The 15,526-nt window shown below is 44.6% G+C and overlaps 1 protein-coding gene across 1 annotated transcript; it reads left to right on the forward strand.

Moving 5' to 3' along the window:
* Positions 1-11,252: 11,252 nt before the first annotated feature.
* lhfpl5b (LHFPL tetraspan subfamily member 5b) lies at positions 11,253-15,503 on the forward strand. The gene is made up of 4 exons (XM_060050695.1): positions 11,253-11,515; positions 11,654-12,084; positions 13,210-13,449; positions 14,145-15,503. Exons 2-4 carry the CDS (start codon positions 11,661-11,663, stop codon positions 14,147-14,149), a joined length of 669 nt encoding a protein of 222 aa, XP_059906678.1. The 5' UTR covers positions 11,253-11,515; positions 11,654-11,660; the 3' UTR covers positions 14,150-15,503.
* Positions 15,504-15,526: the final 23 nt, after the last annotated feature.

Consider the following 15,526-nt stretch of genomic DNA (forward strand, 5'->3'; position numbering starts at 1 on the left):
TGGTGATGTAGAACTAACTCTGCATGGCCTCAGATGACGCACACGCACTCATGTCCGGAGGAAACACAGAATCACCCCTCCCTACAGCCTGCCTGTTTCATCTCCTTCTCTGCAACCTTTCTTAGCAGCCACTGTGTCACTTCATTCAAATGCCAAGATGTCAGCAGCCTCCTAACCAAAAAGAAGAGCCCTCGTCAATGATTCCTTCAGTGGAGGAATAGGAGACCTGTATGTACAGGAGTAATCAGGATTGAGGTCTTTTTTTTTTCCTTGTGAGGGATTTTTAAACAACATTGGACTTGCAACAGCCTCTCCCCTCCTGGCTTGCAGACAACAGTATGACCTATATCCAGCCATTCCTGAGCATATCGTACCCCTCATTATCATCATCATCTATATATCCAATCGGGTCACCCTTAATCAGGAGATCCTCGAGTGGAGCCTTAAACCCTTTGATGAGCCGCCATCATCTTAAATGAGAATACTGTTCACATTGGCAGCATCATCTCTGGTTTTTCTTCTTTTAAATATATCTGTGTACCATGAGGCAACTGATATGTACCATGACTGCTCTGCTCTGTGAAGTGTGAGTAGTGTATGCTTGGTAAGTTAATTATTTTATTTTATTATATATATATATATTTTATTGGCAAAAGCAAAAGTCCTTCAGGACATAGATCATTAACATTGTATGCATCTGGACATTTGCTAAGGTCTATAAGGTATCACTAATATGTATGGAGCCAGATATTATTAATAATAATATACAATGCTGTATATTATTAACTTTGTTATTGGTGCTATATTCTTGCTGTTCCTGTATACTATCCCTTCAAGATTACAATTAATGTAAATATGCCTGCATCTGGGCATACGTTTTTGTGTGTATTATGTGTATCAAAACCAAAGAATTTGGTTTATACAACCATCTATGCAGAAATTGCAAAAAAAGTTCAAATGGTATCAAATTGGTGCCAATTCAGAAGAAACTGCAAGATTTAAAGGCTTTTTAATGAAAATGTTTTCGTGAAACATTGGCTGAGGTCTAATAATAACAGATAATCCACATTATCATCATCTTCCTCTTCCTTATTACCATCATCAACATCTTCTAAGAAGTAATTTACAGCTATAAATCAGTGATGAGGAACACTCTTTCATAAATGATGATTGTGCCAGAGCATAATCTTACGGCATATATAACGGCAGTGCTCTTCAAACATGTTGTCTAAATGATTGCCAGATTGTGTCTTTGACATATAATCATGAAGAAATATTTTCACAAAGATTTTGTCTAAACGGTATAGTGATAAAAACACATATGATTCAAAGAAAACACAGACAGCATACAAATTGTAAAGTCACAACAAGACCTATCCATATTGTGTCCTCATTAACTAGCTGGTTTTATAAAGCATTTAGCCACCAGATGTCACTAATTGTTATTCTCCTAGAGGACAGCTATTTCAATTAAACTATTTAATCGCTTAATTAAAACCAGAATTCCAATTAGTATACCATAGTTCAGATAATTAACATCTATGACAAATACAACACAGATCTCTTTTACACCAGGGACTTTTTACAACTGAAGCTGAACTTGATAAGGGAAACAAAAGGATCTCTATCAAAATCATTAATCTTTGCCATTCCCGTGATGTATATTGTTCCAAACTAGGGGAAGCAGAGAAGGAAGAGACAAGCCAGAGTCTTTTATCCATTGAGCAACTCCCCCTTTCACCCACCAAGGGAAGGGAGTTGCATCTTTCAGCTGTTTCCTTTTTCCTTTCTCAGAGCTATATCCATGCAAATCAGTATGTTATCCCCCTGCTCTCTCTTGCTCTCTCTCTCTCTCTCTCTCTCTCTCTCTCTCTCTCTCTCTCTCTCTCTCTCTCTCTCTCTCTCTCTCTCTCTCTCTCTCTCTCTCTCTCTCTCTCTCTCTCTCTCTCTCTCTCTCTCTCTCCATAATTTTCTCAGAGCTATATCCATGCAAATCATTACGATATTCCCCTGCACACTCTCTCTCTCTCTCTCTCTCTCTCTCTCTCTCTCTCTCTCTCTCTCTCTCTCTCTCTCTCTCTCTCTCTCTCTCTCTCTCTCTCCCTCTCCCTCTCTTTCTCTGTCGTCCCTCTCTCTCTTTCTCCCTCTCTCTTATCCTCCCTATCTCTCTTTCTCTCTCTCTCTCTCTCTCTCTCTCTCTCTCTCTCTCTCTCTCTCTCTCTCTCTCTCCCTCTCTCTTTTCCTCCCTCTCTCTCTCTCTCTCTCTCTCCATCATTTGAATGGAAAGGAAACTGAGACAGTAATGTTGGAACGTTACCACTGCAAACCGCACTAAAGTAGACATAAAAAAGTAATGCCACCTATAGTTCCCAGAGGAGAGGCCACGGATCGTGACCGCCTGCCTACCGAGAAGACTCACACTGGGAAGGCAAACCGCTAGGGTCCCACCATGGAGAGATTACCCCCCTAATACAGGCCCTCCACCCAACCCAATAATATCAACCCCCATCCGGTTGCATAACCTCCCTCTCTGAGCACACCGGAGCAGGGTGCTCCTAATTGGTGATTGTATAACGGGGAACCGTATTACGTGTCATGGGATCTTAACCCCTCTCTCTCTCTCTCTCTCTCTCTCTCTCTCTCTCTCTCTCTCTCTCTCTCTCTCTCTCTCTCTCTCTCTCTCTCTCTCTCTCCCTGTAGCCATCCATACATAGGTATGGACAGTATTTCTATATATCTCTATACATATAGAGATATATATAGATACTGTATGTACATACCTACATAACATCTCCATACACCGCACATGGCATGACAGTGTGATCTATGTACCCGTGAGCCCCGAGCCCTTTCTAACCCTCTCGGCGCCGATCCCTGGATAATGAAGTGGTTCGGCTCCTCGACAGCCAAGCCCTCCCGCGGCCTGGGCCTGTGCCCCTTAGTGGCAGAGCAATGCTCATGGTGTGAAGGATGCTCCCGGCTGCGAGTGGCCATCAGGGGCTGGCCCATCACAAAGACAGCAGGACCCTGGAGATCTGATGGGCCGACGCGGACCCATGGAGAGCCCAGGGGCGTCATCAGGATAGAAGCTCACCAGCCGCCACAATGAGGGGGAAGAGCCGTGTCCCATGGTACAGATGCCTGTGATGATGCTACTAAATGACAGCATCCCTTCCTCCTCCCCCCCCCCCCCCCCCCCCCCCCCCCCTCGCCCTTTGTAGGCGAAAAGAAACATGGCCGGTGAATATCCATTCTAATGACAGTTCATGCTTTTTGATATATTCAGTGTAGGTTATGAATAGATTTTGTGGTGGTGGAAGGGTGCGTGATGGTGGTGGTGGTTGGGTGGGTTGTGTTGGCGGTTGGGTGGCTGGTGAAGGATGTGGTGCTTGGGAGGGTGATGGTGCTTGGGTGTGGGGGGAAGGTGGTTACTGTAAGCCGTTAAGTCACCAATAATGTATTTGGCGCAGAAAATCCCCCTTCTGTTACTTTAAAGATCTGCCAAGAGATGGTTGGGTTTAGGAGCACAGAACCTTTCCAATGTCTACTCTTAAAGGACAAACCTGGTTATTTCATTTCGTTATCACTTAAACCCCCCCCAATTTAATAACCAAAAGCGGTCATGTTTCTTCTGCTGCTCCTAAGCACCAACTGTCTAGGGTACAGCAGATAGACATCTCTGTGTTTTGGGATTTCCATTGTTGCCTGAAAGGACTTTAAAACACAGTCCTAGATCTGCTGAGGTGCTTTGGGAAAATACATCCACAGTAAGGCCCAAATGGCCCTAATACACCTGTGTTGAGACACATCCATTTAGAGGAAAAGGGAGATTTTATTGTACTTTTGGATTTAATGACAAAACGAAGCATGATATTCCACATGCAATTCACTTGTGTTTCTTAAGAGAAAAACTGAACTATGACCGCCTTGTCCTTTAAACATACCCTGACGGAATTAGCACTTCAGGGCTTCTTGCTCAGATGACATTTCCAAGTTAAAAAAAATAAAAGCCAGTCAGTGAGTCAACCGCCTAGATGTAGTAATCAGCTGCAACCCAAAGACACAACTCATCAAGGGAATCAGCTGAGCTCAACAAACATGGCCTCAATAACTTCCCACTTACATGAACCATGGATTTCTTCCCTCCACTAATTACTAATCTTTGGGTGTTGTTACCTCTGTTTGGATTCATGACCTCAACGCATACAGCAAGGACTGGGCTCAGAAAATATGAAGTATTATTCAAGCATGACTGGGAATCGCTATAATCTACGCATGTATAAACAAGTGTATTGCAGGGAGCTGAACACATATTAACAACGCACTCAATGAGTAATCATTAAGCCGTCGAGGAACTAATGTCGCCGTTCGCTAACGTATTGCTGCAGTTAGAGCTTTGTGTGATGAAGGGCCTCTCATTTGCGGGTGAAATGGGGCAATTATTTGCCAAACAAACGGTGTGGCGTTGTGTGAACGGGAGCACTGATATTTCCTTTCCTGTAAAATCCATTCCTCTTGCACCTTAGCGGTTACGATGAATCATCTGAGAATGAGCAAGTACAAAGCATTAATCCTTTAGGAGCCGTTGGGGAAAAAACACAATTTACAATGCATGTACGTACGGTATAAAAAGTTTTTTTCTTCACCGCAATGGAACCTTGTAATCAGTTGAGGGGATAGTTTCTTAGCTGGCCCAGCAGTTTTTGCAAGAGGCGTTATCAAACCATTTCCCACTCGGATCTGGCTGTGGCTTCTCTCTGTGACATTACCATCAATCACCGTATTGATGGCGTGATTTCTTTTCTCCTTTGCACTGCACATTCTGTCTTCATAAACAAAATGTGTGTGTTTCTGTGTGTATGTGTGTGTGTGTGTGTGTGTGTGTGTGTGTGTGTGTGTGTGTGTGTGTGTGTGTGTGTGTGTGTGTGTGTGTGTGTGTGTGTGTGTGTGTGTGTGTGTGTGTGTGTGTGTGTGTGTGTGTGTCTTGGCATCTACAGAGAAAAAAGTGAAAAATAAATAAATAAATAAATGCCTTTTTTATGACAAAGTGAGATAGGATAGGGAAAGGGGTTGAAGGGGATTAAACCCCATCCAACACAAGTGGGGAACTTGGATCACAGCCAGCATGAACTGATGGAAGGATTCTGGGGCTGAGCGTGCAGCGAGAATCTCACAATCCAATTTAGAGCAGAACTTCCCCTCAGTAGTGTCAATGTCGCCTCATCACTTTTTCCTTCTTCCCATTGTATTGTCTTCTGCAATGTTACATAACTGGCAGAGGATCTGCCTCTCTCTCCTACACACACAAACACACACACACACACACACACACACACACACACACACACACACACACACACACACACACACACACACACACACAGCCAAATAGGGACACGCATGAACACAGACACACACAAAGGCGTATTTGTGCGTCGATATTACCTCAATGTTAACCTAATGCAGGATTGGCCGGTTAACCCGCCAGCATTGACAGAGAAGTAAATACTTCCCGGTGCTCATCCTAAGCAAAAACAGAATCAGAGTAAGCGCACACTCAAAGGTGCATGTCAGGTTGCACAGGATGCTCCACAGCCATATTGATGATGATGGCATTTCGAAAGGGCATCTGCAATCATGATTGAGAAGACAGGCGACATCAGATGAAAGCTTGCTAAAGGAGGAGGGTTACGTAGATCCAAACGCAGAGCCTCAGCGCTTTGTATGCCAAAGGGTATACAGCTGAAGGCAGGCCAGGAATGCCTGCTTTTTCCTGGCTGTTTAATCTCAGAGATTAAGTGTGACAACACAACCGAAGGATGTACATGCACACTATATCATACTTCTTTATCTGTAATGGGCACATCCATACTGATGCAGTCACAGGTTTATATACACTTGGGGGGTGCATATTTGCCTGCACAAATACACACACAAACACGCAAAGACGCATGCACACACATACACACACACGCACACATACGCACACATATACACACACGCACACAAACAGACACACACACACACACACACACACACACACACATACAATAAACTTCTTTCCAAGAACTTAATTACTAGTGGTACAGGTGCCAGACCATCAAGTTACAATAGCAGAAGATTGTGATTTAGAAGTTTGAATATGAAACACAATGCCAAGAGAGAACTGGTTGATTCATCCACCCAGGATGCAAGCCAAAAGCATTGAGAGGCCAAATCTTTTCAAAGCACCTTGCCCCACTAAACATTCATAATATAAATGTCCGACATTTAATATGAACTATCCTTGCGTCACTGCCCGACATCAGAGCCATAGCCTCCCACAGATAAAAGTAACTTAAAAGGACTCTGTGAGTGTTCAGACGTCTTGATATCTGCCCTCTTTCTGAAGCATACATCATGGTAAGGTTAAGAATCTGAGCCAAACTGTGAGACACCAACTACAATTTATGTCTGACAGTTTTCTTTGTCTCCCCGCTTATTCATCCGCAGTGTCCGATCCATCAAAGTGTTTCTAATGAGCGGACCAACTTCATCACTCAACACGCTTATCAGCACACTGGCAATCTCAGACTTGAAAAGGAGAATATTTATCAAAATCCACGCGTACAAAGAGAAGCCCGCTGATGTATTCGTCATGTGCTCATTTACTTGTTTTTTCCTCCCCAAGTGAAATCCCTCTCACGAATAACTCCCCATATTGCGAGACATATCTCCATTTCTAGATGTCCTGATGTCCCAGAGCTGTCACTGGCTGAGGACACTGCTCTCCCATTGTGCTCACCATTTGTACTCTCTCCTGGATCTGGAAATAACAAGATGTGCTGGCCTGCTCAACCGGCTTGGACCCTGCTTGATTTCTCATTGTGTGTATATGTGTGTGTGTGTGTGTGTGTGTGTGTGTGTGTGTGTGTGTGTGTGTGTGTGTGTGTGTGTGTGTGTGTGTGTGTGTGTGTGTGTGTGTGTGTGTGTGTGTGTGTGTGTGTGTGCGTGTGTGTGTGTGTGTGTGTGTGAGCGTGAGAGTGCGTACGTGTGCATATGTGTGTGTGTGTGTGTGTGTGTGTATTTGTGTGCGCGTGCGTGTGCGTGTGCATGTGCGCGTGCGTGTGTGTGTGTTTGTATGTGGGTCTATGTGGTAGGTGAGTCCAGCCTACATCCTGACCTGGAGCATACAGGAGATGCTGTCCACACGGCTCGCTGACTGGCTAGGCACACAGCTGTCATGAAGAGGCTGAGAAGGTCAAGCATCAGGAAAATGACTTGCTGAGAGTGACATGGTCACAGCTTTGATACCTCTATTCGCTTGGCCCCTCTCCCACCCGCCAGACCAAAATACTAACTCATTATAGTGGATGCCCTATCCGCAGCAGCTTGCTGTGAATACTGATACCGATCATTAGGGAGCAAGGGTTGAATGCCAACATGCTTACTCTATATTCTTGCACATAAACCGTTGAGATTAGGGATGAACCCTGATCCCATAGGGTAGGGTAGCTACGTCAATCTGATGGCTGCTTTGTTGATTTCAGACACGGCCCAAAGATGTCCCCTATATCAGATAGACACCGATGGGTTCCACTTTTCCATATTATTAATGCAAGGGGACATTTGACGGAATACATTCTGTTGCAGGGATCTGCAGTCCAGGGGAATAGCCTTCTGCATTCATGAGTGAAGCTGTCAACTGAACAGAATGCCACAGATATTCACTTCATTTTGTTCAATTGACTGTTGCTGATCAAATGAGCTCTACCTTCCTCTGAGGAAATCATACTTTATAGCATTTCCCACCCTTCATTGACACAAACTACAAATGTTTTCCCATAGAGCTGGTATAATTCTGCTATTATTATTTAGAGGGTGTATTTAGTGCAATAACATAATTGATCAGCAAAAATCTATTTAGACAATATTTAACTAATTGAACCAATATTCAAATCTCTGAGCAACCTTAATTTAAACTTGCACCATGTAAGTGTTCCCATTGGCGGCCTCTAGTGGTTGAGATTGTAGCTACAGTTATAGCTATAGCAGTTATAGCCGTTATAGCTATATCATTCTGACGCATTTCAACGACTTCGAAAAACACGTTATTTACTACGGAGAGCAAAGCAAACAAGTTCTGTCTTCCAGCAGATAATGTACTTATCATGACAATATTAAAAACCTGGATGGACTTGACGGGATGGGCGAGTTTTTTTTCTAATGGAATAAATAGCTGCAGTAGCAAAGATACATAGTGCAGGTTTAAGCACCAACTGGTAATTGCTCACATTCTCCCTAGGGGACATGGGCGCCCTTGGCTGGGAAGCCCTGGAATACACCACTACTCCATCTGCAGGAATTATGATCAGCAGATGTAGTGCCACTCTCAGGAACACAATCAACCCAGGCTTTGGCTGAAACAAACACTGAAGAGGGTTGATGTGGGCTTGCAATCAAGCCAACATCTTAATTCAGCCCAACACAATGATAAATAAGGTTAATGCAATATTGTAGTCCACACTCAAATGATTTATGGATATTTTGCAACACATTGCAATGTCTTACCTGCAAAACCATATGAGGGTTTTGATGCATTGTTTGAGTTTGACCATGAATGTAATAAAGATGCCCCGGTTATTATACGAGTGCCAGGGGCCATTCTGCAGCCACTCAAACATTCCAATTATAGAGGGACCCCCGTGACATCCAAGAAAGTTGAACTCACACATTTAAATGGGTTAAGGGACCATTCATAAGCATTAATGCCGACACCGATGACACATCCACTTGACCTTCCCATCACTCAGTACTCGTCTCCTTAAGTGATGGACAGAAGGAAGCGTTGGTTCCTCAAGTGGCAACTGTTTGGTGAAGACATCATTAAGTATTGCAAGATGGGCCTTGGCCCTTTTCCCAACGCCATACTGGTAGTTTGATGGTTGTTGAACACAGCGAGACAATCTGCCCTATTAGATGCAACTGCAACTGCATGCAACTGCATAATGTGCATAATGGGTGTTTATGCAGATGCATAACACTTTAATGACCCTGAGAAACAACAATGGGTTTTCTATTCTTAACATCTCCCAAATATCTCCAAACAGTCAGTGTGTGGGCGTTGCCGGATCAGGGGGAAATAGATCCCAGTTGTTATGAACGCCACCGCGGATACACAGCCAACATCACACCCACACGCTTCCCTGAGTTTGGTTTATTGCTCTACCTTGCGCTGTGTGATTTATGGTGCCTTGGAGAATAGTTTGTGTCCTGTAATATTCCACTTCAATTTTGTTGTGCTGCCTTCATGCCCCGGCTTGTAGATGTCATAAAGCAAATAAAGTTAAAATGCCTTGTTGCTGCCTCTTTGAGCAGCGGGCTCACTGAAATAAGTGAGTAGCACAAACCGTTTGATAAATTAGTTAGGCATGGCAGGAGGACTGAACTAGAAAATGAGGCTTGAATTAAAATAAGAGCGAGATGGAGTAGATGCAGTCAATATGGGCCCTACTTACACAGACTGGGAAAATCTATTTGTTTCCTCCAAGCTGCCCAATGGCATGCTGTTTTTTAATCATAGCAATTGGTGGAATAATCAAATAAATTATGCAACAATGCTCTTAGTGTGGCTGGGATGAAGAACCAGGGCAGGGGACAAATAAATGACTCAATAAATAAATAAGTGAGATAGTAAAAACCAGGCCAATGGGGTACATTTCTAGGCTGTGTGGCACTGTCTGGGGATCCAAGTCATTTTATGTTCTCATGTGGGTCCCCCCTGAAACTTATATGAAACAAAGGCACCTCCCTGCTCTTTGTGAATCATGCTGGATAGACAGGAGGTTGACAGAGATATAACATTTGTTTTTCCTAGGGGTTCAGGAATTCAATCAGCGGTTTGCTGTGTGCATATAAACACATTTATTCAGACGCCAACATATGTTTCACTGCGAAAGATTCGTGGAAACAGTTCATCTCCACGGCCCCACGTACCAGAGCTCCTCTCTGTGCCAGCGTGATCCCCCGTTACGGAAGTGCCAAGCCAGACCACTCAGGGTGAGTCTAAAGGCCCGCCAGCAGACTGGACCCCCGAGGCCACAGAGCGGTCTCCATAACCCCCCCCCCCCCCCCCTAAAGTACCTTATTGTTCATGGGTGTTCTGATACTGCCTCCCCAGCCCCTTTATTGCATTTTTCTCCATTCATGTTTTATTTATATCCTGCTAACCCCCAACCACCACCCACCTACCTACCCTGCTGTGGTGCATAGGCCCTCTTAGCCCCCCAGTCAAGGCGCTGTGCCTTGACTGCCTGCTCCTTTCCTCAGTAACCGAGGACCAGAAACACAACCTAGATGCCCCCCCCAAGAGACCCAGGTAGCCCCCCGTTAAACACTGAACGGTGAAGGGTGCAAATGGGCCACGTGGTCAATTAGCCCTCTCCTGGTACAGCATGGCCTGGCTGGCATCGCTGATACTAACGATGAGTTCCCACAGAGGAATACAAAGACAGTTCATACCTGATGTGTAACTTAAAGAAATCAATATACTGTTATTAAGGTTCTCAATCATCTCCTTCCGTCCTCTGACAGTCCCCAGGCCCACCGACTTACTCCTGCCCAGCGTACACAGCCAGTAATTCACTCAGATCCAAAGCCCAGAAGAATCCATCACCGCAATTTTAGCATTGGTGATTATTTATACCGACGTTGTTGATGTCTAACAATGCAGTAAAGTCACTCTGATAGCATTCATAGCAGGAGAGATAGAGCACTCTGCCATAGTGGTTTCTGTGTGATCTGCCTTTATGGGAGCACACTCAAAACGTAAAAGGCTATGCAGGAGGGTCCGGATCACTACTTTCACTATGCAAATATCCACATTAAACATCCAATAAGCTGTTTCAAGCGGTGGTCCACGCTGCTGATTAAAGGTAATCAAACGAAATAAACCATAAAATATTGTCCAGTGAACAGTTTCCGGATCGTAAAAATAAGTGAATTTGTATCTGATTGTATCTCGTGCTGGCGTTGCGGTTATAGCGTTGGCTCTACGGTCAGCGGTCTTTGCATCCATTGATACATTCTCGATTAATTAAAATCAGTAAACATGGCGAATAGCATGTTATATATCCGTCCTTTATAGCCTTTATAACAAACAAAACTTTAATACAGCAGGGGACTTCTCTTCAGTCAGCTAAACCTTCAGAGTGACACGCCCACCCAGCGACGCATTCTGACTGCCTAACATCTTCAGAAGAGAGAATCTAGAGGGTTTATATTTTTGCACTGATGCTTATGGAGATGCCTTAATTATATTTTAGTAAATATAGCACTTATCATAATAAACAATGGTAAGGACCTTCTCCGTGTCAGGTTGCCAGACGATGAGCTGCTGGGCTGGCATCGACCCGGAGGCGTCTCCTCTGTCAGGTCACCGTGGAGAGGAAGACTGGAGGCTGCTGTCCGTGGTGCTGAAGCTGTCAGGACCGAGTCTTGCAGAACATGGGTAGCATGCGCGGTACAACTAATTGAAGTAGGTTACACTATTACAGATGTTTGGATACATTTGGCTCCTTTTGTCAACAGGGGAAAAAACTTTTGCTGAAAAAATAGAACAATGTTCATAGTATTTTTTATTTTATTTTACATTTAGCCTACTTTCTTGATATAGGACCTGAATGGAGCCTAAGGCGACCAACTTACTGCCAGCCCAGGAGGCTTCTAAAATCTACCACACCAACTATGTGAGGAACTCCCGAGCCATCGGCGTCATGTGGGCCATCTTCACCATCTGCTTCTCCATCATCATCATGGTGGTGTTCATCCAGCCCTTTTGGATCGGCGACAGTGTGAACACGCCACAGGCGGGTTACTTTGGCCTCTTCCACTACTGCATCGGCAACGCTCTGACCTCGGAGCTCATCTGCAAAGGATCCGTGTTCGCATTCGGCACCATTCCCTCCGCAGCCTTCCGGACCGCCATGTTCTTCATAGGAACCTCCATGCTGCTGATTGTCGGGACCATCGTGTGCTTCAGTCTGTTCTTCTTCTGCAACGCTGGGAACGTCTACAAGATATGTGCCTGGATGCAGCTCGCCTCGGGTAGGGCAAAACAAAAAAAAAGAGGCCTTAACTGTGCTTTTCGGTTGGGGGTCATCAACTGCATGACCATATGACTGCATGATACATTTTGAAATGTTTTATAATTGAGTGTGACTGGGCACTGAGAATAAGACAGATGGGGGTTTTACTCAAGAAGTATCTAGCCTTATCCAAAAGGAATCCACACTTACATATGTTTCTGCCAAATACACATTGGCCTTGATGCTCTTATTGCGTGTCTTATGTCTCTTATTGTACCTTTCTGAAGCAGTAGGTAACTTAGGTTAAAGTAATATTAATACTTCTTATTCCAAGTGCTTTAAAAGGTTCAAGACACTTCACATACATTGTAAACTCGAACTTGAACATTTCTCCCTGGCACATCATTTCATGAAAGCAACATGTTTGATCCTCCGTAGGTATGAAGATGTGATTGCGATGCTGATCCTGGCTGTGAAATGTCTTGAGGCCAATCTACTTGTCTCTAATTTCAAGAGTGCATTACCGGGCCAGAGTGTAGCGTGTTGTTGCACTAGGTGGCAACAACACTGTGGAAGACTAATTATCCAGTCGCAGGCGTGACTCTGACACCTCCGAGGAGGGATTGATTACATGGAGAACGATCAGGTGTTAGCTGCTGGAGTCTGCTGCACTCATCTATAATAAATACATAACGCAAACAGGTGTGACACCATCCAATGCAACACGACTCTGAAGGAAGAACTGTGTGTCTGGGAACTGTCGATGTGCTAACAGTAATTCCAAACCAGGGACTAGATAAGTACAATAATGCAGAATTACTGACCAATCAGCTGATTACAGCTTAAAATGACGTTGTCATAGCATCAGGCACACTCACCGGGAGATATATACAGTATGTTTTGAATTGCTGATAACAATTCCCCCTGTTTAACACTCCTCACATAAACTGCATGGCAGGAAGTGGGACTTTTTCGGCTGCAGTTGATGACACAGTCAAGGCTTCGGCCTTTTGAACCGACGAGATTCAACTACGAGGGCCATTATGGGCGACACACTGTCAATGTTTAGCGATGGCAGCCGTGCTCAGATAACCCGCTGCTTGCCTTCACCTCTTCGCCCGCTGTCATATTTCTTGTCTCCAAGCGGGGTTGATGGTGGGGGGCTGCCTGATCTACCCGGACGGCTGGGACGCTCCGGAGGTGAAGAGGATGTGCGGCCTGATGACGGACAAGTACACGCTGGGGAACTGCACCGTGCGCTGGGCCTACATCCTGGCCATCATCAGCATCCTGGACGCCCTGATGCTGTCCCTCCTGGCCTTCACCCTGGGGAACCGGCAGGACAAGCTGGTGTCCGAAAACGCTGGGGAGGCGGAGGGCCAAGGTGAGGCAGAACAGGGAGACTAGGGGAGGCAGGGGGCAAGGTGAGGCAGAACAGGGAGACTAGGGGAGGTAGAGGGCCAAGGTGAGGCAGAACGGGGAGACTAGGGGAGGCGGAGGGCCAAGGTGAGGCAGAACAGGGAGACTAGGGGAGGTAGAGGGCCAAGGTGAGGCAGAACAGGGAGACAAGGGGAGGTAGAGGGCCAAGGTGAGGCAGAACGGGGAGACTAGGGGAGGTAGAGGGCCAAGGTGAGGCAGAACGGGGAGACTAGGGGAGGTAGAGGGCCAAGGTGAGGCAGAACGGGAGACTAGGGGAGGCGGAGGGCCAAGGTGAGGCAGAACAGGGAGACTAGGGGAGGTAGAGGGCCAAGGTGAGGCAGAACAGGGAGACTAGGGGAGGCGGAGGGCCAAGGTGAGGCAGAACAGGGAGACTAGGGGAGGTAGAGGGCCAAGGTGAGGCAGAACTGGAGCTATTGATTTGATATAGACAGACAGGTCGACATAAAGATAATGTTCAAATAGTGCCAAAGTATTAAAATGTAAAATAATAACTAAGTATTATTTTGCACTTGACTTATCAGTGTGATAAGAAATTTAAGTTTTTTAAATTGCTGAGGGGTAACAGCTAGCAATGTTGCTGAGTTTAAAAAACAAAGTCTCATCTAATTTTGTTAATGTGTTTTCCCATTTTTTTTACAGCATAATTTGTATTGATCTTCAAAGCCAAGGAGGACAAAGAAAGTGCTGATGCATTTGATCTCTTATTAAACTCTGAACTCTGAAATCTGAAACTGATTACAAAGGTAAAGAAGAATAACCAATGGCCATATATCTTCTTCCCGCCTTATGTTTTCTTCTAAATCTGCAGTAAAAAGCAATTTTGTACCATCGCGCAATTTGTATTTTTTTCATTAGGCATATTACTTGATTTTGATTGAGTAAATACATGTCAAATTAGAGTGGATGCCAAAGGAATTCCATAAATCACATCTAATTGTGTTATTAAGTCCTAACAAGGTGTGCATTGAGCCTCAGAAAACGATGTTTCATGCAATCTCCTGAAATTTCAGTCCATCGATTTCCTTCTATTCCTTCCTCCTCTCATTTAATGGATGGAGTCTATTTTCCCTGCAGACCATATTGACAATTAAGGCTAAGTAGACATTAGGGTGACCAATTACGGTACACTCACGTGGCCAAGCCAGTGACCAATTATCGTACACTCACGTGGCCAAGCCAGTGACCAATTACCACACACTCATATTATGGAGGCAGTGCAGCTGAACGAAGATGCAGCGTATCGGATTTACAAACCACAGAAAATCTTGGTGTGGACTCAGAACCCACCCCCATAAGCCCCGAGTCTTTCCAACACTATTTATTAGCAGACTTTGAGATGTTTAATAATCTACTTTCCCATGAAAATTATTTTAGTCTATGCTTCTTATGAGGACATGTTTCAATCCAACAACGGTTATGAATTGTTTCTTCTCCACATAATGCACAACCCCAAATAAGGTTTTATTAGTTTGTAGATTAGTTAAAGGTGACATATTATACCACCTGGTGTGAGTGTGATTAGCAGTTACAAGCCGTTCTTCTGCGTCTTCTGACATCACTAGTGGGCGTGTCCACCAAGATGTGTGCTGGATAGATCAGTTTACCAGCCTACCCAGTGGACTGAAGCAAACGTTAAGGTGGACAAGCCCGCTAGTGATGTCAGAAGACACAGATTTTCAATGGCTTGTAACTGCTAATCACACTCACACCTGGTGGTATAATATGTCCACTTTAAACACAAAAAACATGGCCAAAAGAGAACGAAGTCCCTGTGCACAGCCTTTTGATTCTCAGGTGCTGCAGATGTGCAGTCAACAATAGTATATTAAGTCAAATGAGTGTCAAATCACCGCACACAGGTAGAAGACGATAAGCTGATTTATTTTGTGAACAAAATAAAATCAGCTTATACCAGTGTGCGGTGATTTAACACTTCTTTGACTTAATATACTAAAAACCTGGCCTTTTTGTCTTTACCGCCAAAGCCAAGACTAAAGGTTTACCAATGTGTATTTGGTTTG

The sequence above is a fragment of the Gadus macrocephalus genome, chromosome 1, assembly GCF_031168955.1.
Source record: "Gadus macrocephalus chromosome 1, ASM3116895v1".
NCBI classification, from domain to species: Eukaryota; Metazoa; Chordata; class Actinopteri; order Gadiformes; family Gadidae; genus Gadus; species Gadus macrocephalus.